This window comes from Pituophis catenifer, unplaced genomic scaffold, assembly GCF_029215685.1.
Source record: "Pituophis catenifer annectens isolate HBS135680 unplaced genomic scaffold, rPitCat1.0.hap2 SCAF_8, whole genome shotgun sequence".
Classification (NCBI taxonomy): domain Eukaryota; kingdom Metazoa; phylum Chordata; class Lepidosauria; order Squamata; family Colubridae; genus Pituophis; species Pituophis catenifer.
The window spans coordinates 52,373,092-52,398,319 of record NW_027256888.1 but is presented as its reverse complement, the minus strand read 5'-3'; the positions used below and the strand labels follow the sequence as shown (position 1 = coordinate 52,398,319).

Below are 25,228 nucleotides of genomic sequence, written 5' to 3'. Positions count from 1 at the left end.
TTGTTGGGGGCAATATGCTGACTGTAAACTGCTTAGAGAGGGCTGTAAAGCACTGTAAACAGTATATAAGTCTAAGTGCTATTGCTATATAAGAAACTTCATAATTTTTCTAATTGGAAAATAAAGAAATTGGAGTTTGGGTTATGAAACACTTCTTTCCTTATGCCTATGTTCACATTGCAGCTTCAGCAACTAGATTAATTTAATTTAGTTGTCTGAAAAGATAAAAGCAAAAACTTCCAGCTTCGTTTGATTTATCTAAATCTTTAAACACCTGATTTAAATAATAATAATAATAATACATTTGTCATAAATCCATTTTACAGGTTGTCAGAATGCAACATCAGTGGGATTTGTTATGTCTGAGTCTCTTACTATTAAGTTCAGTAAGTGCAGAATCTGAAGATCCAGAAGTTGAAGTAGAAAATTTTGACCAAAGTTCAGAAGACACTAACACTGAGACAGGCAGATCCTCCATGGAGGTAACATTTTCATGTATAAATTAAAATTTAAAATTACAGCTACTTGACTGTACAGTTTACTGTTCTGTTTATTATGAACATTATGATCATGTTTATTTAGAAATAATAAAATACCAAGAATGTTATAAATTCCTGGACGTTTATTCAGACACAACACATTACTTCTTTTTAAATTCATTTTGGTGCTATAGAATGTCATAAACTATGCCGTATAGTAGCGGATTTTCTTGATTCTTTTGTTTTTATATATATTCTCTTGTGACAGGCCTATAATATTGTCCTGTTTTTAATGCAGCGGACCTGTTACCAATAATGTTTTATCCTCACAGAGTCCTGAGAAGTAAAATCATGCTGTGCATAAATCAATAAATCAATTTATGAGTCTAAATCAGATGTATATCTTATTGTCTTATCTAGAGAAGTCATATTCATTATTTTTTAAAACTAAGCATTTATAAATAAATTAGAAATATAAAACTTAGATTATAATTGTGTGGTAAATGCACCAACTGTACATATATAAAAAACCAAATTGTGTAAAAACTATTGCTGCTGAATGCCTTACATGAATTTCTCTCATGGAATGAAGTTCTTGATTGATAATGTACAGATATTTAATTTTCTTTTAGCACTTTTAATGTATTCACTTGTAGGTGCTGAACTGATTCTACTTCTTGTTACAATTTTTGTAAATTTTTGGTAGGTTGTATACAAAACACCAGCGCCTATAGGAGAAGTGTACTTTACTGAAACCTTTGATGATGCAATATTGTCCGGGTAAGTCCTTCTCAACAAAAACCCAAAAGTCATGAATATTTGCAGTTTAGATGGATAATTTACAGCTTGCTGCTTAGAAATAGTTACAGCTTGGTCATATGTTTTGAAGCGAGTTTTTTTTAGTAAATAAAAATATTATGAAGATAAATGAAACTATGATGCTTCTTAAGCCTATTCTCCAGTCTATTTGATTATAGCACAATTAAGTCTTGGCACCAGTTTTACCCCTTGGCATTGTTACAGTGTCCTCATCTCCAACAAATTGTCATTAGCTGTGTTAATATAAAAATATTAAAAAATAAAAATTAAATTAAAATTCAAAAATGTCATTTTTTAACATTGCCCAAGGACAGCCTTCAGACCAGTGGTGGGTTGCTACTGGTTCTGTCCGGTTCTTTAGAACCGGTAGTAAAAGTGGCAGGAGGCTCCGCCCACCCGCCCGGATGTCATAATTGACGATCTGTGCATGCACAGAACCTTCTGCGCATGCGCACGCTCCCATTGCGAACTGGTAGTAAAGGTAAGTAGAACCCACCCCTGCTTCAGACTTGTAAAAAAAAGTAATCAAAGATAATAATAAAATGGGAAGAATAAGAGGTTTATTTCTTAAAAATTTCAAAAATTAAGAAAAACTTACATGCAAAGATAGGCATAAGGAAGGGAAAGGAGAAAAATATATAAAGAGATGTCGAGAATATATGCAAAAACAATGGATTCATATAAAATTCCCAAATTAATGATACATATGAAGGCTTGATCATTGAATTAGTATTAGACATTTTAGAAAGTAAAGTTAAATAGGTCCTAGAAAATATTGCTAATCACTAAGCTGTAGGAATTGATGAAGTTAACACCAAACTGATTAGAAACCTATAAGATAATACAGTTAAAGCACTACATGTATTTCAGAAATATGTATGACAACACAGCAGTGGGCAAATATCCAGAAAATACCAGTTTATCAAATACCAAATTCAATACAAGCTAGATTCAGAAGATGCAAAGGCATCAGAAATCATATCGCTAATATCTGGTGATAATGGAAATTACAAGTATATCTAAAGAAACATTTTTGCTTTATTGGTTATACAAAGTCTTTGGCTTCAGATTGCAGTATATTGTACTGGATTGACTCATCTGCCTATTGAAGAATTTATAAACTGATCGGAAACAATATTTAAAACAGAATACAGAACAAATATGTGATTCAGATTTGGAAAAATAATGCATCAATAACCAAGGTCTACTAGGATGAACGGAATAATGAACATAACAATCTCCTGAAAATGCCCATGGCACCAACTTTGTATAATATTTAATGCTGGATTAGAAGAAATTGGAATTAAAATTGCTAGGAGAAATCTCTACAACCTGCAAATACAATAAGATTATGTTACAATTTCAATAAGTAAACTGAAGTAAATTTAAGGAATGCCTTCTTAAAGGTGGAAGAAGTGAAAAAGTCAATCTGCTGTTTTATATTAAAAATATATTTCATGAACGGACAATCTCAGCCCAATACAAATAAATGGAAAAATTAAAGTAGTGCCAGATTTTGTCTTTCTAGGAATAGTGATTGCAGCCATGAGGAAAAGGGGTTAGGACAAGATAAAATATTAAAAGTGCAAAGACACAAAGGTATGTATCATCAGGATTTTGGTTTTTCCAGCTGAATATATGGCTAGAAAAGCTGGACCACAAGAAAGGCCGAACAAGGAAAAATCCAGGGCTTTGAATTTTGAAGCTGGAGAAAATAGCAATACATTGGACCCAAATAAAAGCAAATCATCCAGTGTTAGTTCACTGCTCACTGGAAGCCTAATAATGAAGCTGAAGCTTAACTATTTGGGACACATAATTCCAAGCAATTTAAAATAATCTCACTGGATTGGACTCTCTAGAAAAAAAATCACAGGCAATCAAAAAAGAAGCTAACAGAAGAGATTGTAGCTTGATGGTGCCACTAGTTATGCAAGCATAAGGTTACAAGAACTCAAGTAGTTACTGACAAATGATCCTGATTCCTGACAAAATTACAACAATTGGGTTATGAAAAGTTGGAAGCAATTGAATAAAATAAGTATCAGGAGCATAAACTCCTAAGGATTGTTGTATCACATTTGATTTAAAATATTTCTGTTCATTTATTAACTCATTGTTTTTATTTATAACATTTATCAACTATGATAAAACTATGCAGAGTAGCAATATATACCGAAATAATTGTATTAGATTTATTTTTTCACTTTGTAGATATCTGATATTTAAAAAGCTTTTTAAAATGGATTGCTTGTGAACTACCTACTTTTCAGTTGTAATCAACATTTTTTCTTCAACTATTATTTAACAATTGAACAATAATGGAATAATAATAACACCATTCTCTAAATCTACACCTTTTTATAGAGTTATGACATGAAACTTGGAATTATATAAACATAACTTTCTTCAAAGCTATTCTTGCTCAAATTCAAACATGTAGTTTTACTATTTATATCAACAGTCATGAAAAACTGCTATTTAGAAAAATACATTAGGAAAGTCCTTGTGTTTTAAAAATGTCAGAAAGCTGTAGAAATATTTTTGTATTTCTTTCCTCTAAAGGAAGAAAAGGTCCTATTTATAGGAGCTATACTATTCTCAGAATCCATAAGACAATTTATATACACTGATAAATAATACAGCATTAATTTCAGGAAAAACAGGCAAAGAAATGTAAAATTGAGCTTTTTGAGTGAGCCCAGAAGTTTCCATTTTAAAAATCAGCTGTAAATCTAGAAGAATATGGTATTTATTCTAGTGCTATGCCAGGACCTGCATCTCTGTGAATGATCCTATGATTTCATGTTGATTATTTATTATTATATCTGAAAATTAGTAATTATTTGGGGATCAGTCATGTGGTGTTTGTGTTGTGTGGTGTTTTACATTATAAGATACCCAATGCTGAACAAATTGAAATGGGGAAAAATGTAACGAAATAAGTCATTGACTAGTTCTTAAGATTTCTATTTTTTTTTTATAATTGCAGTTTGAATAGAATTAGTTCAAGAATAGAAGGAATTAAAAAGCACCTGGTCTTTTGCCAATCCAGGAAAGAGAAACCCGTGACCTATATCTCCCTCTACTGTAGCTAGTTGGAATGGTTGCTTGTGGATAATTTCTAATTTTTATTATTTTATCATGAATGCATATTGCAGTTTTATTGTTTTATGCATTGAAATGAATAATTTAAATCATTACTGAAAACTAGTTATTGAGTGATCAGAGTACAATTTCAGTTTAATTCTCATTAATAGTTTTCACTTGTTAGGGTTATCTTTTGTATTAAGGAGAAACATTTACTCCCCCTGCCCCCAGTGTTGTAATCTGAATTGATATAAACTTTTCTAGCACCTCAGAATTAGGTTATTTCAAATTTACCCATATATAGGTGAGACCAAACTTTAAATGAGTTACAAATGACAGTCTGAACCTCCTGGAATTTGTATGATCTGGTTGTGCTGCTGTTTTTTTAAATAGGTGGGTTTTATCTCAGACCAAAAAGGAGGATACAGATGAAAATATTGCAAAGTATGATGGTAAGAAATAAACTTCTTATTATTAATGAATTATTTGCTTTGTGCAAGTTTATTTGGATATTTTGTTTCAACGTCTAGTACTTCTCATGTATATTCTTTGTTGTATTGTTAATTAAAATTCCATACAAATTGCACCATGGCAGGTTGTACTTGTAGTACTTCTGGTTTTTCTCAATCATTTTATCATAATAGTATACTTATGGGCTCACAAGAAGATAGTTAAAGATTAAAAGCAAAAACAGTTCCTTCTGACAATGCATTTTGTCTCCACTCAGAAATTCCTTCACTGTAGTTTAGCATGTCTCTTTTGTAATTCCAAAATAAGAAAGCTATCCAAGTTACTCTTCTAGTTTATTATTATTATTATTATTATTATTATTATTATTATTATTATTATTATTCCTATGTATGTTCCCTTTAATTAGTACGATATTGGCCAATTTCATTTGCAAATCCAGCGTGACATCTTTTTCCGTATCATTCTTGTAATGTGGCATTTTAAAATCTATTTTCAAATCCATATTGAAATCAGTCCCGGTCTCTATTTTGTCCAATAAAATCTGCACCTCTTCTATAGCCTCTTTTAAACCTATTTTTGTAATAGCAAACAAGAGTCATTTCTTAGTGCATTTTCCCCAAATATCCTTGAATTCTTCCACAGTCAAATAAATATTGCTGCATTATATTAATAGGTTGCCTCTCTTTTAATTGTAATCTTTAGCTGTGTCTGGTTTCCTCTAGTCAACCTTCAAAGTTCCCTCTTATTATATGTGGTTTTTTTTTTAATGGGAAGATTTCTTACGGTTAGTTTCAAAATCTTCATATATATTTTTCTAAAAAGTTGAACAACCCATAAGAAATAGCTTTTAATACATCTATCCCATTAATCTGTTTATAACTTTCCAAAATCAACATTCTAATTATTCTTTTGCTGTTAATTCATTTTTTTTTCTTTTTAAAGTCCTTAAACGTGCGTAAAACTTTTTTCTTAGATAGAAGGAAATCCACCTGAATGTAATGAAACCTGCCTTTTCTCAAGTTTCTTAACTTCTATAAAGCCATTAACAAGCAGTTTCCTAAGGTGGTTAAGAGAGGAAGTATATGAACTCAGTGTTCTTCTAAAGATGCTGATCTGTCACTTAGTTGAGATCTCCCCCCCTCCCCGGACTCCCAGAGCACTAAAACCCACTGAAGACTGCCGTCTTACGGTTTCCTCATGGGGAGCCTCTGTATGGAGCACTTGTGGGTAATTCCAGCCCATACTTGCTCTAAAGAAAAATCCTGAGAAACCAATCCTTTCACCAACTCCTCTTTCTACTGCAGCCATTGGCTTTGCTCTCTACAGAGTTGTCTTAAGTCTAACATTGCTTCTCCAGAAGTTGAAAATAGTACTTGGTTGTCATGAGCTAAGAGAAATATGGCAGAAAAGAGTGATTGGGCTTCATTTAGGGTAAGTGGGTTTGACATCTTTGTATGATTTCCTCCCTTCCAGTTCTCACTTTTCATACTGGGGAACGAGGTTCCAGGTAATTTAGAATCCAAGAATTGCTGCTATTTAATGCCAGGCTTGTCTGAAGGAAAACGTTACTCATCCATGATTTGATTATGGATGAGAGGGTTGATCTGGCCTCTACTTTCAAAACCTGGATGGTGGAGGAGGACAAAGGATCTTTGTCATAAATGTATCCATCCAGATTTCAAATTAAGATTGGGCACTTTCTGAGGGGATGAGGGATTCCTTTTGTCATATGTGAGATTATGTTGGGATCAAGAGGCATTACTGAATGCAATTCCTTATTTGTAAATTGGGACTAGAAGAACTAGCTGGGTTGACTGCTCTTATACTGTTACTCCTAGTGCACTGTGGCATTCCTGCCAAGGCTGCTCAGTCTGATTGCTAAGGTGGTAGTATTGGGAGTCTTAATTTTTCCTCCCCTTGTCTGAAATAGCCCTAAGTTCATGGCTGCCATGACAATAATAGATTTGACTCAATTTACTTACTGTCTGGCACATGTGGGAGATCATACACAAGATCTGGCTTTTGTCTTGGAACAAATGTCCACATTGGCATCCTTCAGTCTCAAAAGACTATAGTATCGTGTTCTGGAAAGAGGTCCTAAAACAGCATCTAGTGTGACTAAAAAGGCCAATTCGAGAGTGGCAATCCCTTCCACACTGAGGGCAGATACATTCTGTCCCCTGCTCAGCCCCCAGATTTCACTGGTTCCGGGACTGCCTTTTTGCCTCAGCCTGCTGAACAAGTGTCTCTTCGAATTGGAGAAGGCCATGCTGTGTCTTTAGCCTCCAAGCTGAACGATTGGAGGTCAAGGTTTCCCAGTTGTTAATGTCCATTCCCAGGGCCTTTAGGTCCCTCTTGCAGATATCCTTATATCGCAGCTGTGGTCTCCCTCTGAGGCACTTTCTCTGCACTAATTCTCCATACAGGAACAAATGTAACAATTTGAATATAAGAGACATTGAATTTTGGCTCTAATCATGGGCAGATCTCTGGTCAACCTTATACCTTTTTGGATTCTGGAAGGCTTTGATGACTTATCTGTTCCATTTTACAGAGAAGAAAGGTGCTCTTTGTCTAGTTGGTGGATTGATGGCACATGGTATTCATTGGAGTTTATTTTTTATTTTTATGATAGATAGATGATAGACAGACACATTTCTTCTCATAGTTGTGTTTGTAAAATTTTACTTTTTTGCTTTTCTCTTGCTGTATTATCTCACTTAGGAAGATGGGAAATAGAACCATTAAAAGAAAACATGGTGCCTGGTGACAGAGGATTGGTACTAAAATCAGTAGCAAAACATCATGCAATATCAACTATGTTAACAAAGCCATTTCTTTTTGACAATACACCACTAATAGTTCAGTAAGTATATATTTACATGTGAAATAATGATAATAACCACAACACTCGATAGGTGGATAAATATGCCAAATCCAGTCTAAATATCTGACTGATTGTGCAACCAATTGTAATAATAATATATCCTGTGACAATTCCTGCCTACCAAACAACAGCTGCCTATCTCAGGTCCTTGAGAAGGACTCCATAGGTAGATAAAATTGCCAAATCTGGTTTAAACATCTAATGTGCAATGAACCATAATAATAATATTAATGCCCCTCCACTTCTAGCATCTGGTTTTCAAAACGCACTGTAATTATTTTTGGTATAAAAAGAGTACAAGATTAATATGTTACTTTAAATGTTCAAAACAAATTTAAAAAATTTTAGGTCAGTCACAGGGAGAAAAACAGATACTAACTGACGCTAAAAACTGCATGACACAGTGCCTGAAGTAACTGGGAACTGGTAGCTAAAGAAAATTAATTAATATTTATCTGCAAAAGAGTATTAATTTGTTTCTGTTATGCAGATATGAAGTGAACTTTCAGGATGGCATTGATTGTGGTGGTGCATATGTTAAACTTCTATCCAAAAGTGACGATTTGGATCTGGTACGTAGAAACTGCAAGAGATTATTTGATCCGTCATGTTGCAGTATTTGGAAGGAAAACTTCCAAACTTTCAGTAGTTATAATCAGTTTTTATTACTGAGGTTCATACACAGACAGGCACCACTTCCTATGATAGATAACTTACATACTTCAATTTTTATTATTTTTTTAGTAAATCAGCATACACTAGCCTGATATATATATATTTCATTAAAGTTTGCTGCTTATGGCTATTTTTTTTCTCATCCTTCAGTCATATTCTTAGTAGTTTGTAAGAAAAAATAAAACTGTAATACAAATATTTATTTTTTTTACTTTAATTTATTGATTAGCCCTTGGGCCATATCAAAGTGCAGAGTTCCAGACACAAATTATTACTAAAATCTGATAACAACAGTTTGCAAGGAAAAATAAAACTGTAATACAAATACAGAAAACTAAACTAAATTCGATCTGAAAAGATAAAATGATACCAATCAGCAGGTTTGAAATTGTAGATAAAAAGGTTCAGAATATAAAAGGTTCATCTGGCATCACTATAAAATGAAAAATAGTAATCTAACATATCCCACCTGTTTCCCAAGAAGTTAAGTTTACGTAGTTCTTGCCTATCCCAATTTCAATATTGTAATAGTTCTACAAGGATAATTAAGATGAAATATTGTCATTGGTTGAAGATTAGTGACCTTCAAAGATACATTTGAATAATCTGTTATTAACTGAAATTTCTTATTTTTGTGTTAATTTATTGTAGAATTTGAGTTAGGATTTTAAAATACAGGAACTCACATTTTAATCTATTAATATTTAAATTAACTGCCACATGTTGTTGATATGTCATATAATTATAACAAGAAAAGGAAAGCATGTTAAGCATGGCTTCTGAAATTCGTTCCAGTACTTTATCACAAGTGGCCATAAGGGAGAGACATGTACTTTTTCTGGGTATTAATGTGACCCGTTGTTTCTCTATGTTTATGTACTGTACTTGTATTGCATCTCTGAATGTATATGTGCATTAGGACAGAGGTCTCCAATCCCTGGGCTGAAACCCATTCAGAATTGGGCCGTGAAAATGGCGGGTGAGCACACACATGCACGTAGCTCCACTTGCACATGCAGCGGGCAAGCACATGTGCTTTCCTGCCATTTGCATGAAACCATCCCTTCTCCTCCCTCATCAATTTGTAAAGCCGGAGAGGTTGAGGACTGCTGCATTAGGAAGCACAAAACGATTTCCATTTGTTCTCCTCTGGGTCATGGAACTGGGAAAAAGGGAACTTAGAATGAAGCATTCACCAATATTCCAAGATGTTGGCTGACTTCCTCTTTTGAATGGAGGCACTGGGGGAATCTAATTTTCTGTAGCCTGTGTTCTCTGACCCAGCCCATTTTCAGACTCAGTCTTAGTTTTACTAGTTTCTTCTCCCACTAGAACCTTGGTCTTGTTTTTTTCATTTTTGAGTGAATTATTATGCTTACACAATGAACCTTGGAAGCCTTCATTGGAAGGTTAGTTTTAAATCTCTAGAACCAAATCAAATTATTATTTTCTGCTCGCTGCTAACATTTGGCTGTTTTTCAGCCACTTTTTTTTCTTGCAAGAGTCCTATTTTTGGAAGAGGATGGTTAGCAGCAGGAAATTCCTATGCAACTGCAAACACAGAAGATCAAATAATTATCTTTTTAGGTCTCATTCTGAACATTAATTATCAATTATGTATTGTTTTTTCCATTTTGTTGTTATGAGTCACAACTAAAGAAATGCTACTAATTTCTAAAAACATTCTTTTAAATATCATTTAAAATAAGGAGATATCAAGCTCTAATTAGTGCCAATCTTTTTTGTTGCGGAGTATTTTTCTTACAAACAAAATATTCTGTTCATTTTTATCCTACAGGAATATTTCTATGATAAAACATCATACACAATTATGTTTGGGCCAGATAAATGTGGAGAAGATTATAAACTACATTTTATCTTCAGACATAAACATCCTAAGACTGGGGATTATGAGGAAAAGCATGCCAAGCGACCTGATGTAGATCTGAAAAAAATTTATACTGACAGGAAGACCCATCTATATACACTTGGTATTTTTTTGCATTTTTAAATTTAGAAAAATAAACTAGGGTGGAAATACTAACTTATATTTATAACTTACACTTACAAGCATATATTTAAAACACATGAATATGTTCTGCATTTTAAAGAAATATTAATTTTCTTTTGGTCATTTTGGGAAACTCAGTTTCTGTGTTAACAGTTAGATATTGCTGTCCGGGAAATGTTTGAAGAATAGGACAAAGACTTCAGAGAAAACCTAAAGGAAATAGAATTCTTTGTTTCAACAGTGTCATTTGCCTTTTTTACACTTACCGTATTTTCCGGCGTATAAGACAACTTTTTAACACATGAAAATCTTCTCAAAAGTCAGGGGTCATCTTATACGCCGGGTGTTGTTCTCCTGTAACCAGGCACACCAGCCCGAAAGGCTCTGACGAGCCTTAAATGGCTCTGGCGATCCAAGCTCTGACGATCCCAGCTGAGTTGCCTGCTAATGTTGCCTGAGTTGGATCGCCAGACCCATGTAAAAGGAAAAAAGTTTTCCCCCTCCAGCTTGCTTACCTTAGCTGCTAGTTGCAACACTTGCCTTGCTTCGCTTGCCTGAATCCATTCCATCAGCAAGCCACTCCCTGCCTGCAATTAAGCAGGCAGGGAGTTGTGGACTTCAACTCCCAGAATTCCTCAGCCAGCAAAACAAAGCTGGTTGAGGAATTCTGGGAGTTGAAGTCTACAAATCTTAAAGTTGCCAAGGTTGGAGACCCCTGTTCTATTGGGTAAGTTTTTTCCCCTTTGGGAGCTTTAAAAAAAATAGTTAATTGGGGGTTTTTTTAGTTGTTCTTTTTTAGACCTAGCCATTTAAAGTTTAGGAAGTTTTAAATTTAGTTTTCATATAAAAATAAAATAAAATAAAATAATATTTGTGCAGCTTTCTGAGATTTAATGTGTTTCTGTAGTGTTTCACTCTAGCTACACAAACACACAAAATCTCACAAAGCTGTATGTGGAATTTTGTGTGTGTAAAGTGTGAAAGTTGTTTTTTTGGGCTTTTTGTGGCTGTGTGAGGTTCCTGCTTGTTGCAGGGGCCATTTTGGGTCTAGCAAAGCTGCTTTTACATTGTGGGTGAGCCAGTTGTGTTGTGTTGTGTGTGTAAAGTGTGAAAGTTGTTTTTTTGGGCTTTTTGTGGCTGTGTGAAGTTCCTGCTTGTTGCAGGGGCCATTTTGGCTCTAGCACAGCTGCTTTTACATTGTGGGTGAGCCAGTTGATGTTTTTTAATTTTTATTTGGTGTGCGTTGGAAGAGGGGTAGTCTTATACGGCGAGTATAGCCCAAACCCTATATTTTAACAGGAAAAGTCAGGAGTCATCTTATACTCCCAGTTGTCTTATACGCCGGAAAATACGGTAATGCTATATAGAAGCAGACATGTATAAAGGAAAGCAACTGACTACTGGGAACTTTAGATACTTCCTTACCTCAGTTTTATAATGAAAAATAGAGGAATTCTTATACTTGAAGATTTCTTACAGTTACTAATGAAAGCAGTGGGGCTCATGTTCTCTTGACAGAACTCATAGGTAATGAAATTTTGCAAATAAAAGGATGTTACAATTCAGAGTGCCAGAAGCCTACAATTCTACTTAAATTTGTTTTGTAGATTAGGGCTTTTATATGGGTTAAAATTTAAAGCATTGGTTTATTCAATCTGATGCCCTACAGATTTGTTGGATTACAACTCCCATAATTCTCAATTATGTTTCCAGTTGGTAAAAATCTTTAGGAAAATAATAGTTTACTTGCCAGCATTAATCCTGTTTTATTGTTCCCCTCAAATTAAATGATGTTGCTGCATAGGATAATTAAGATTACTTTAAAGTGGATTGAAGCTTATCCTAAGGTACATTCTGATATTAACCATAAATCATTTTATTTTCAGATAATGGATCACATATGCGTCTTTGCATTTTATTATATAAGATGACAATTTAATAGAAAGTGAGAAGTTTTGAGGATTGTATCTATTTAGTATATGAATTTGTTTGCTTTTTAAAATAAAATTGAATCCTGAGAATTCTTCATATAGAGTAAGGTGCATTGACATAACATGTTATAACTTCTGAATAAATAGGGATAAAAATGTACTCCATGGGGTTTAGTGTTGTGCTTTTGAAGCATAATAAAACTTGAAGCAATATATTTTAAAAGAACAAAGATGGCAGTTTTGAAACGAAAAATTATTATTTAATACAAATATCCAATCCAGATGGATCATGTGCTTTTTTCTTGAAAAAGCTTGCTACTGTCTTAGCTGAACCTTTGTGTACAATTTTTGAAGTATCATTTCAAACTAGTTCTCTGCCTGATCTATGGTCATCAGATATAGTTATACCAATCTTTAAAAAGAGTGACCCTAGTTCAGTTGAAAATTATAGATCAATTTCTTTGTATTGTGTTACATGCAAAGTTATGATATCAATCATAAACCTATCAATTGTTCACCACTTAGAGACAAATAGCTTGCTATTTTGGCTTTAGGAAAAACCCATCCTGTAATTTACAACTTTTGCACTGTAAAAATATCTGGACTACATGTCTTGATCAAGGTAAAGCTGTAGATGCAATTTACATAGATTTTTGTAAGGTTTTTGATACAGTAGTACATGATAAACTGCTGTTGAAATTAAATTCTTATGGCATTTCTGGACCTTTGCACAAGTGAATTTCTGCTTTCTTGTCTAATAGACTGCAGAAAGTCAAAATAGGGAACTTGCTGTCTAATCCTGCATAGTTAACAGTGGTGTTCCGCAAGGCAGCGTTTTAGATCCCACACTTTTCTTGCTCTATATCAACAATTTATGTGATCAACTTAAAAGCAATTGTGTCCTTTTTGCCAATGACGTAAAATTATTTAATACTACAGATAATTCTGTTGTTTTGCAGAGTGATCTTGACTATGTATCTGAATGTCATTCATATGACAACTTCAAATTTTGATTAATAAATGCTTTGTCTTACATATTGGTAAACGTAATCAGAATGTAAAGTATAAGCTAGGTGGTATTGATCTAGCAGATGACCCTCACTTAGTTAAGGACCTGGGGTACTTATCTCTGATGATCTATGCTCCAAAGTTCACTGTCACAGCGTTGCTAAAAAGCACTAAGAGTTATAAACTTAATTTTATGAAGCTTCTTTTCTGGAAACATTGTATTGCTAACTAGAGCTTATAGGCCCAATCTTAGAGTACTGTTCAACTGTTTGGAATGCCTACCATATATCTGACATTAGTACAATTGAACAGGTTCAGAAGTATTTTACAAGAAAAGTTTTGCATTCTTCTGTACATAATAAAATTCCCTATGCTACTAGGCTCGAAATTCTTGGTTTGAATAACTTGGAACTGCGTCTCTTACAGTCAGACTTAGGTATTGCATACAAAATTGTACGTAGTAATGTTTACCTGTACATTATTTTTTCTGTTTTAATCGCAATAATACGCATGCAAACAACCACTTTAAACTCAATGCAAATCATTCTAAACTTGACTGTAAAAATATGATTTTTGTAATAGAATTGTCGAAGTCTGGAATGCTCTATCTGATTCAGTTGTCTCAGCTACAAATTTTCAGTTTTAGTCACAAATTGATTTCCGTGAACCTCACTTCATACTTAAGAGGTCCGTAGGGGGACGTGCATAAGCACACTAATGTGCCTATTGTCCCTGTCATTGTATTTTTATATTATTTTTGTTTTTGTTTGACAAATTATAATATATATATATATATATATATATATATATATATAATCACATATACCTAAAGCAGAGATTTCAGATTAAATTTGTTTTAAGCAAATTCATTTGGAAATATATTCCTATTACAATAAATCTTTCTAAATAAATATTCAGGCTACATGCTCAATAAAACTTGTTATATTTTAGTGCTGAAACCTGATAACACTTTTGAAGTATTAATTGACCAAGCAATTGTCAGCAAGGGAAATCTCTTAGAAGACGTGATTCCACCTGTAAATCCACCAAAAGAGATAGAAGATCCTAATGATAAGAAGCCTGAAGACTGGGATGAGAGAGCTAAAATACCTGATCCTGATGCTGTAAAGCCAGATGATTGGTAAAGAGAATATATAACTCTTCCCTCCCCTCCTTTTGATGCTTTTCTACTGTCTCTCATTTACATATAAGTGGATTTTTTGCCTGCCTGCCTGCCTGCCTGCCTACCTACCTACCTACCACAATATTCTAAATGCCATAGTCATCTGCAGTTATGCTCACAAACACTATTTTCTAGTTATTATCATTGGTCAACCAAGGCTTCCATTTAGTGCTTTTTAGCAAAATAAAGAAAGCCTAGATTAGCAGTCTTCAATAAAACTGGTGTTTTGAAGTGTTCATCCACATGCAAAGATTTGCAGTTGTAATATTGGTGTAGCATTATTCTTTTGATTCACTTCTATAATAAAAGGATTTGGAAAATATAAAATAATATTGTGCAGATATAGAAAAACATCTAAAAATATTTCTGAAGGAACAAATGTACTCATAATAGTAGTATATCTTGCTCCTTTATATGTTTTGTGATAAAATTGGTTTGTAATTTTAAGGAATGAAGACGAGCCTCCAAAAATAGAAGATCCTGATGCTGTTAAACCTGAAGGATGGCTTGATAATGAACCTGAATACATTCCAGATCCAAATGCAGAAAAACCAGAAGATTGGTAAGTGTGTCTCTCATTCTAGAAATTATTACCAGACTCTTGATTCCTGTAACAGATTAGATTGAAGATACTCTTTTATTTATGATTGTCAGATTTTAAATTGTGTTTATCTTTTGCTTTATTGTCTGGCTTTTGTTGCTTTATATTGTATTTAAATATGTAAAAGTTCAGAAACTGAAAATTGAATCTTTTAAGATGTGAAAATTAATATAACAAATAAACAGCAATAGTTCTCAGCATTGTGCGTTAGAGAATGTTAAGAGTTTATTTATTTACTTGAATTGTTCTTACCTAAAGAAAGAAGTACTATAGAAAAGCTAGCATATTCCTCCAAAATTTAATGTCATCCATAATTCCACTTGAAATCTCAAACAGGATTCTAAAATCAACTAGAAAAGCTTGGATTAAAAATGGGGATTTCAAACTTTTTTAAAACTGATAATGTGACTATATGCTAATTAGAAATTATTTTAACTAATCTATCAAGGATTGGATTTTAAACACATATCTGTAGCATTTGATCTGTTGATTCATCGATCACATGTAATTGAAACATTTAATAATTGCACTGTACATTTCACTGAAGTAAAAATTTTAAGTGATATGAGAAAAACATCTGCATTCTCTCTTTCAATATGTTGCACTAATGAATAAGTGAAAACACTAAAACGCTAGCAGGATGCAAGTGTCTGATTGCAAGATGTCAACCAGAGGAAACTGACATATTTTATCTGTCATTATTATAGTTTAAACTGCCCATCTAGCAGTTCAAAAGCATGCAAATGCAAGTAGATAAATAGGCATTTCTTTGGTGGGAAGGTAACAGTGTTCCATGCCCTTTGGCGTACAGTCATGCTGACCACATGACCACAGAAATATATTTGGATAATGCTTGCTCCCTAGGCTAACAAACAGAGATGAGCACCACCTGAATTAGAGTTGAACACGACTAGACAGGGGAAACCTTTATCTTTACCTTTTTTATTATCTTTTGAGTTTTGTCTTCAGCTATTTAAACAAATGGGAAGAAGACATGTTTTCTTATCTATAGTTCCATCCTTTTTAAAAACAATTTTTTTTGAATGGATATATTTATCTTTTTTACAGGGATGAAGAAATGGATGGGGTGTGGGAAGCTCCACAGATTCCTAATCCAAAATGTGAAGCTGCACCTGGTTGTGGGGTATGGGTTCGCCCCATGATGAACAATCCAAACTATAAAGGAAAATGGAAGCCGCCAATGATAGAAAATCCTAACTATCAGGTAATAGCAACAAATTGTTATATATTGTGTTGATTACTATATATTTTGTTGGGGATTATAATGGACTGCTTTAATTGTTTCGTTACTAAAATGCCGAATCTCATGTCATCATTGCATGGTAGGAAAACCAGAAGTTAAAATGGCCGAGTTCAAACACAGGCATACTGATTAGATTAGATTCTGTTTGTGGATTGATGTCAATTTTATACATAATGATATTTGCAAAAGATTGTATTCTTGTACCAGTGTCTATTCAGCCATGTCCTCTTTTAAGGTCATTTATTCTATGCTTTCACAACTGTCATAAATCCCTTCCATTTCAATAATCACCATTCTTATCTCACTAAACATAGTTTGTCATCAGTGGACTGCTTCAGATTCTTACTGCCCCTCATGCGGTTTTTCCAAGAACTGTTATTCTTACAAAATTTTCCCCAACTCTGTATGTATCTTTGTTTTTTGTGTATATGCTTCATATCAACTATATAAGAAATATATAGAACAGCACTGGGAAAATTGAGTTATATGTTGATATATGTAATAAAAAAATAGAAGTGGATGATAAAAGTGTTAACCCTTTGAAAACAGAAAAATTCTGAAGGTTAGTGACTTTTGATCTTTAATTAATTTAAAGATTAATTTATTAATCTTTAATTGCTTGCATTTACTAATAAAATTTTCATATATATTTTATTATATATGTATTCAATGGATTTATAGCACTTCCCAACAAAAACCCAATGAGGCTAAGGATGGTGTATAACAAAAACAAACAATAAACAGTATTAAAACAGTACTAAAAAACAACCCAATATATAAAATACAAAATAGTGAACAAATATGATAATTATCTCAAAGGTGCTTTTTCCAAAAGGCAACTGGACTTTCTTGTTTTTGAAAACATTTCATTTCTCATCCAAGAAGCTTCTTCATGACCATTATTGAGAATCTCTGTCATAGACAAATGTGATAATTAAACAATCAAAAGGAGATTTCGCTCACTAGATCCAAATGCCTGGGAAAAAAAGCCAGGTCTTAATGGCTTTTCTAAAGACAAATACAGTTGTATCTGTTTAATGGAATCTGTGTAAGTATCTGATCAGTACAGACTTATTTAAAAGCACAAGAGAACATACTGTATATTCTAGAGAATTGGCAAATTAAAATCTCCAGTTATTATAAAATCTAGTTTATTTAATTTAATTTTTGACATTTCTAACATAATGGGAAATGGTACCCACTGCTTTAAAGGATCCTGAACCATGATATATGAATTACACTATTACTCCATATGAAATATAGAAATCAGAAAACTTTAAGAAGCAGCTATCTATGTCAGTGAGATATTTCTTCTTATCATTAATTTCTTCTTATCATTAAACTAATCGACAGTGGCCTTGTTTGGATGAGCAAACCTCAACTTATTTTTTGATTGTATCTCATTTCCTTTATTCTTTCTTCTGCTGTGCAAAAAAATCAAATGAGAAAAATTCTAATAAACCATTATTTTCAATTTTATCAAGTTTAAGCACCTGAGTTTGACACCCCTGGTTTATGCCACAAAGAAAGGAAAAAAGGACTAAATATACAGGCAAATAATTTATTCTTACTGTGCCACAAATACAATTTGGAGACAGGTTAATATTTTATTATTTAAATTCATTCACTAAGCTCTGTTTTTCAACGCAGAAAATACTAGGGACTGGGAACCAGAGTTCGGGTTATGTAAAAATATTTTGTTGTATCTGTATCTATAATATTTGCTCTAACATAATAGGAAGCTTCATATTTTGAACAGTTGCCAATCTTCTATCTGTCATGTTAGGTTATTAAATGTTTATCTTCTTTCATATGGATTCTATAATTTTTCTCTTTCAGGGTATCTGGAGTCCTCAGAAAATTCCTAATCCTGATTATTTTGAAGACGCTCATCCTTTTCAGATGACTACTGTTGATGCTATGGGTTTAGAACTTTGGTCTATGACATCAAATATTTACTTTGATAATTTCATAATCTGTTCAGACAAAGAAGTTGCTGATCGATGGGCAGCAGATGGCTGGGGTTTTAAAAAATTGATTGCAAGTGCCAACGAAGTAAGAATTTATTATATTTTTGTCTCAAATACAAAACTTGCTGCAAAAAAAAAAAAAAAAAAAAAAAAAAAGCCCTGAAATGGATAACTTTTCAAAATTCCAATGATATTTAATTTTTAATATGATGTTTATTATGTTATTTACGCTGTTGATTTTGCTCAATGTTTTATATGCATTTACTAATAACAATTTCCTAATTAATCATTCTGATTGCCCATGGATGAGAAATATTTAGAAATACATTGAGTTTGATTATATAACCTTTCTTTTATGCTGTTTATGTTTTCACAATTAAGGCACTTAAAATGTCATTAAATTTCTTTAACATAGTAAACAAATTTACTGAGACTTGGGCAACTTTGGAGCTCTGTTTTCGCTGGCAGAGGGCTAGCAAAATAAACTAAAAACAAAACAAAAGGAGAAATGTTTCCCTTTTTGCACTTGAGCATGCAATAAGGGGCAGGAAAGGAGAAAGGGAAAGAGGAAAGACAAAGAAAAATAAGGAAAGATGCAAAGAGAGCAAGGAAAGAAAAAGAAGGAAAGAGGGGAAGGAAGAAGAAAAAATGAAGAGGGAAAGAAAAAGAAGAAAAGGGAGGGAGGGAGGAAGATTATAATGAGGGAGTGAGAGTCTGAGGGAAGTCCTGCCTTAGCACTTGGCCACCACAGGTGCCCCCGACACAAGTGACATCGAGCTGGCCATGCCCATCCCCGGCCATACCACGCCGACCCCTGCTGTCCAAGGTCAAACACTTTGATGCGGCCCTCAATGAAATTGAGTTTGATACCCCTGGCCTATGTTGAATGTGCTACTGTAAACTGAATGGGAACTATAGCATGAGTAATTGTGAGCATGACTTCTCAATCAAGGAATGGTTGCAATTGGTGCACAAGAGATTACTATGCAAAAGCTCTTTAGATACAGCTGCCACTTGTGAATGTATGTATGTATGTATGTATATGTATATCAGTTTTAAATATATAACTGACTTCATGCCAATGGATGACTTTGGGAGAAATTTCATAAGAGTTGTTTATAAGAGGCAGACCTTTCCTTCCTTAGCATATTTTGTAGCTTGATTTTAGCATGAGAAGAATGGATAACATTTAGTTAAAGAATATAAAAAAATGTAGTAGAGAGGAATTCTTAGTATAGAAAATACATTATATTATTGATTCTTGGATTATGATAATATCTGTTTTAGAACAAAACTTTATTTTTAAATATTAGTTATTTAATCACTATCGTTCTCATTTCATGAAGCTATATTCTTTGTCCAGATATGTCATCAATTTTTGCTATTGATTTGAGATATAGCATAATTAAGATAGTGGCTTCTTTATGTTCAGAGGTTTCTTTCATATTAACACTCTTGCTTATAATTGATATAGCTCATGAATTGATCAACATTTTTGAAAAACATAATGTCTTGAAGAAAATTCCATAAAGCTTGAGCTCTAAAATAAGTGCACGCCCTTTGCTTTTTTAGCCTGGTATATTTAGCCAGTTTGTGACTGCTGCAGAAGAACGCCCATGGCTTTGGATTATTTATATCTTAACGCTGGCACTACCAATAGGAATGGGCATATTGTTCTGCTGGCCATCCAAGGTATGCTATATCATTATGTATTATAAAAATCAATAATTTGCTTGATCTGTCCTCAGCTCAAAATATGTTCAGAAAATATATTGTAGAAAGAGGGAGAAAGAAGGAAAGGAAATTGCCAAGCATGAGACATTCAATTGTTTTGTAATGTTTTGAAAATATTAAATCTGAATGCCAGACATAATTAATCCTTCTGTTTTAGAAAATGGATGACGATATAGACTACAAAAAAACTGATTTAGTTAAGCCAATTACAAAAGGAGAACTAGAACAAGAGATATCAGAAAAGGATGAAATTAAAAAAACGAATGAAAATATTGATGGAGGTAAGAGATTTTGACAATATTTATTTGAAACTGTGATAAATCATAGTTTACATTAGTTGCTGACCACTTGAAACATATTCCAAGCTGGAAAACCATTGTTAAATATTCTGTACTTATTACATATAGTCTATATTACCCTTTTATACACATCCAGAGTTCCTCAATAAAATCCGTAATCCCCACATAGCTGGAAGACACTACTTCATTTCAAATGTGGTGATTTTTCACTTGTTCTGTATATGAACTACTCCATGCATTCAGTCTGGAATAGCTGTTCTGCCCTGTATATGAAATAATGTGGAGCTATTCTGAATTTGGACCAAAGTATGTTTTTTCTTGGTAGAAGTATAAAACAAGGAGAAAAAAGTAAAACAAATCTCTTTAAGTGTTCCTTGGCAGGATGAAGCATAACAAGAGGGAAAGACCTATCCACAGCCATTATAATGTCATCAGCATTATAAAAGGAGGGGTGGAAATGCACTCAATTTGCCCTATTCATCCTATAATAGCTTCAGATTACTTTCAGGTTTCATTATAACCCAAATGCGAAATGACAAAAAAGTTGATTGAGAGAAGACTATTTACAAAATTTGATTAATATGTGAGATCGAATAATTATGTGATTTGCTAGTTGACAGACTTTATTACTATATACATTAAAGATTCATCTTTTTTTGTGTGTGTGCCCTCGACTCAGAGTTGACTGTGGAAACTGCCTGTACAAGTCCTTGCAGTTTTCTTGGCAAGATTTTGGAAGTAGTTTGCCATTGCCTCCTTTCTAGGGCTTGTAAAAAATGACTGACCTAAGGTGGTTAGATGGTTTTGTGTCTAAAATGGAACTAGAACTCAGTTTCTTTGTTTCTAGCCTAGTGCTTTAACCACTGTACCAAACTGGTCTGAGAACTTATTCTGGAGTTATTTATCAGACAATTTATGTGTCCTATCAAGGTGGTGAAGATGATGATTATGAAGAAGAAAATGACACTGCTGAAAGAAGTCAAGAGGAGGAGGACAATAAATCTCACTCAGAAGAGGATGAGGTGAGACTTTCTAGAACTACAGAAATGTAAAAAGTTTTAGTTCTGCAAATTCTCTTTAAGGTATAAATAGAATAAAATGAAGGCAGAAATATGCTAGATCTAGAAAAGCACCCCCGACTTCCATATTTCATTATAGTTGTCCATACAAAATTTAGGTCTCTAGGCAATCTGCTCATAAGAAATAAGCACAGTCAGTTCTTCAATATGTTGAGTGAATGGAACCATACATTTATTTTTTATATATTGCAGCATCGGTTTTTCATCCATAGTAAGGACACAGAGAATCCATGTATGTTGTCAAAATCTAAGTGCTAGTTATATAGTTGCCAAAATCCAGTTATCAAATTCCCAGTACCAAATTTTACCTTTTGACATACAGTCATGTTTATACTATGTGCACAATTATTAAGCAAGCTGTATTTTGGAGGATTAATATTATTGAAGAACTACAGTGCTCTCAGGTCAATCCAAAATGTTAATAAACCTCAAACCTGAATATTTAAGAAAGTAAAAGTGAGATGACGGCTTTCTTAGTAGAATATCTATGTGTGCACAATTATTGGGCAACTATTAGTGTAAAGAATTATTATGCAACTAAATGAAAAATGAAAATTTTCCCATCTCATTTATTTTCATCTGCTAAAATGAGAATAATAAACAAACAACTCAACATTTACAAATAAACATTTCTGACAGTTAAAATAAACACCAACGTAGCCACCCTTCTTTTCAATAACAGTCATAAGCCTTCCATTCAAGGAGTCTGTCATTTCTTGATCTGTTGACGATCAACTTTTTGTGCAGCAGCAGCCAGCTTCCCAGACACTGTTCAGAGAGGTGTACTGTTTTCCTTCACCATAAATCTCCCATTTAAGGAGGGCCCACAAATTCTCAATAGGGTTTAGGTCAGGTGAGGAAAGCAGGCATATCATTATTCTTTCATCGTTAAGCCCTTTACTGGCTAGTACTTCAATGCATGCAATGGAGCATGGTCCGGCATAAAAATCATGGTCTTCTTGAAAGATGCAGACTTTTTCCTGTACCACTGCTTGAAGAAAGTGTCTTCTAAAAACTGCCAGTAGGTTTGGGAGTTGATTTTCAGTCCATCTTCAATCCAAAAAGGTCCAACTAACTCATCTTTAATACCATCAGCCTGTATCAGTACCCCACCTCCATCTTACTTGTGTCTGAGTTGAAGGGGAGCTCTGTGCCCGTTACTGATCCGGCCATGGGCCTATCCATCTGGTCGATCAAAAGTCAGTCTCATCAGTCCATAAAACCTTTGAAAAAATCTGTCTTCAGATATTTCTTGGCCTAGTCTTGTCGTTTCAACATAAGTGTTTTGTTCAGTGGTGGTTGGATTTCAGCCTTCCTTACCTTGGACATGTTTCTGAGCACCGAACACCTTTTACTTCTGGGCACTCCAGGTAGGTTGCAGTTCTGAAATATGAAAGCACTGGAGGATAATGGGTTCCTCATAGTTTCATGTTTGATTCTTTTCAAATCTTTGGCAGTTAAGATGGATCTTTTTTTCTCAACATGTTTCTTGCGACCCTGTTGACTATTTGCAACAAAATATTTGATGGTTCTGAGATCATGCCCAAATATCTTAGCAATTTCAAGAGTGCTGCATCCTTCTGAAAGACTTTTTACAATTTTTTACTTTTCAGAGTCAGTTAAATCTCTTTTTTAGCCCATTTTGCCTGATGAAAAGATGCTGCCTAATAATTATGCACACCTTGATATAGGGTGTTGATTTCCTTAGGCCACAACCTCCCATATTACACAAATACACATCACCTGATCTGCTTATATCCACTAAGCATTTAAGTTTATACAGCTTGGAGGGGGAAAATATGCATACAAAGGATGATATGGATTCCAAAACTTTCTAAGTATAGGACATTGTAAAAACATATACAGTAAAGAAGCATTTTATTATCTTATGCTGTCTTAGACAATCTTTGTGTGTTCAAAAGTAATGGAGTCCAATAAACTCTAAATATTTTTGTTGTATAAGTCATAATTAGACATTGTTGGCACTGCTGCTGTAGAAGTTAAGACATTCTCCCATTATTTATGCAATATATAATTGCATAAATCTAATTCTTTATTCCACTCATTTCTTAGCATATACATAGCAATTTGATAGATAGATAGATAGATAGATAGATAGATAGATAGATAGATAGATGATAGATAGTATTGTCGCCCGGAGTCTGTGGAAGGCTCTGATGAGGGCTCTGCGTCGGAAGCAGAGAGGGGGCCAGGGCTGTATGCCAGTTATCAGCTGCCTTCAGAGTCAGACATCAGTGAGGCAGATGAACAACTGGAGCCTATTACCAGTGTGCACATGCGCAGAGTTGTTAGATGAAGGGGACAGCTAAAGAACAAGGGGCGACTTGAGAGTTAGACCACAGGTGGACGATGAATGGCCCTTCCCAGAGGGAATAAAAGAGGAGCGAAAGGGGAGTGGAGTTTGCAGGAAACAATTAGGTCATTTCTGCATTCTTGCCAAGTATTGCGGCTTCTGAAAGATATCGGCCTTGCCACTCTCCAAGCCTGATAAAGGTCGGTAATTGTGAGCTATCTTGAAAGACTTTGCTGGAGAGGAATTAACTGTAAATTAAACAAAAGAGGTTTATCGGAACAAGGATTTAGCTTCATGCTGCTGGGGAAGCCTAGGTCAGAACAGATAGATATGCTGAAGGATTTAACCACTCATTCTAGTATCTCAGATGAAAATGCTAACAATGTTGTTAACAAATGTTGTAAGTGTAAAGAACTATAAATATATAAATATTGCCATTGGGTTACAGCTGATATATCATATATTTCTTGTAATATAGCGTGTGTTAAAAATTCATTATCTATAAATTGGGCCATATACCAATACCTGTTTCCATCCAATTTTTCATATCACCATCTTTCCCCAAATTTTTAAAGTTGGGTTTCCCATAAAGTCAATTTTGTATGCGAAAAAAGGTCAAATCTTTTTTTATTTGATATTCCATTCCATAACTTTTTCACTGACATAATTGTTTCCTGAGATACTAGTGAATCTAGACTATATATTAGGATCTAAATACACTAGAAAGCAGATACTTTTAAGTTAATATGGAAAGAGTTATTACTTAAATATGTTGGATTCATAATACAAGTTATAATGCTTAAAAAGAATGATAAGCCATATTTGTAAATGCAAAGTAATTATTGATTTTCTTAATGCTCTAAGAAATAAAAACATTAATATGAAAAAAATATTTTCAAAAGTAAACTTAATATTTAGTTGCAACCAAGATGGATAATAGTGAACCATGACTTATTTTGACAACTCTCGTGCATATTTTCCTTCCCCACCAGATGAGAGAAGCAGATGAAAGCACTGGGTCTATTGATGGACCTGCAAAATCAGTACGTAAACGAAGAGTTCGAAAAGACTAACCCACTTCCATCTAGTATTATTTGTTTCTAGTTACAGAATCCAGTCATACTGTTTTAACACTGGCACAGGCATGGAGATTATTAACTCTTAAACAAAGACTGAACTCAGTTTTGATTTTAAGTCCTATTTTCCAGACCCTCTTTATCTTGTCAGATTTTTCATTTTCTTTTTGAGGAAACATTCCTACTTGTTATCTGGTTCTTTACTTCATAGAAGATTTTTTTAAAAATGGTTATAGGCCTGATTTACTATAAATATTCTTTGAAGTTATTTAAGTAATAAATATTGTATGGAAATAAGTTTGGCTTCAAATTATCCTTTAAAGTCTTAATGTTTTTT

The 25,228-nt window shown here is 33.6% G+C and overlaps 1 protein-coding gene across 1 annotated transcript; it reads left to right on the top strand.

The window, feature by feature from the left end:
- The first annotated feature begins 335 nt into the window (after positions 1–335).
- CLGN (calmegin) lies at positions 336–24,888 on the top strand. The gene is made up of 14 exons (XM_070948480.1): positions 336–482; positions 1,186–1,259; positions 4,782–4,840; positions 7,584–7,725; positions 8,237–8,318; positions 10,220–10,412; positions 14,323–14,512; positions 15,003–15,116; positions 16,224–16,380; positions 18,259–18,474; positions 19,962–20,081; positions 20,281–20,404; positions 21,353–21,444; positions 24,808–24,888. Exons 1-14 carry the CDS (start codon positions 336–338, stop codon positions 24,886–24,888), a joined length of 1,791 nt encoding a protein of 596 aa, XP_070804581.1.
- Positions 24,889–25,228: the final 340 nt, after the last annotated feature.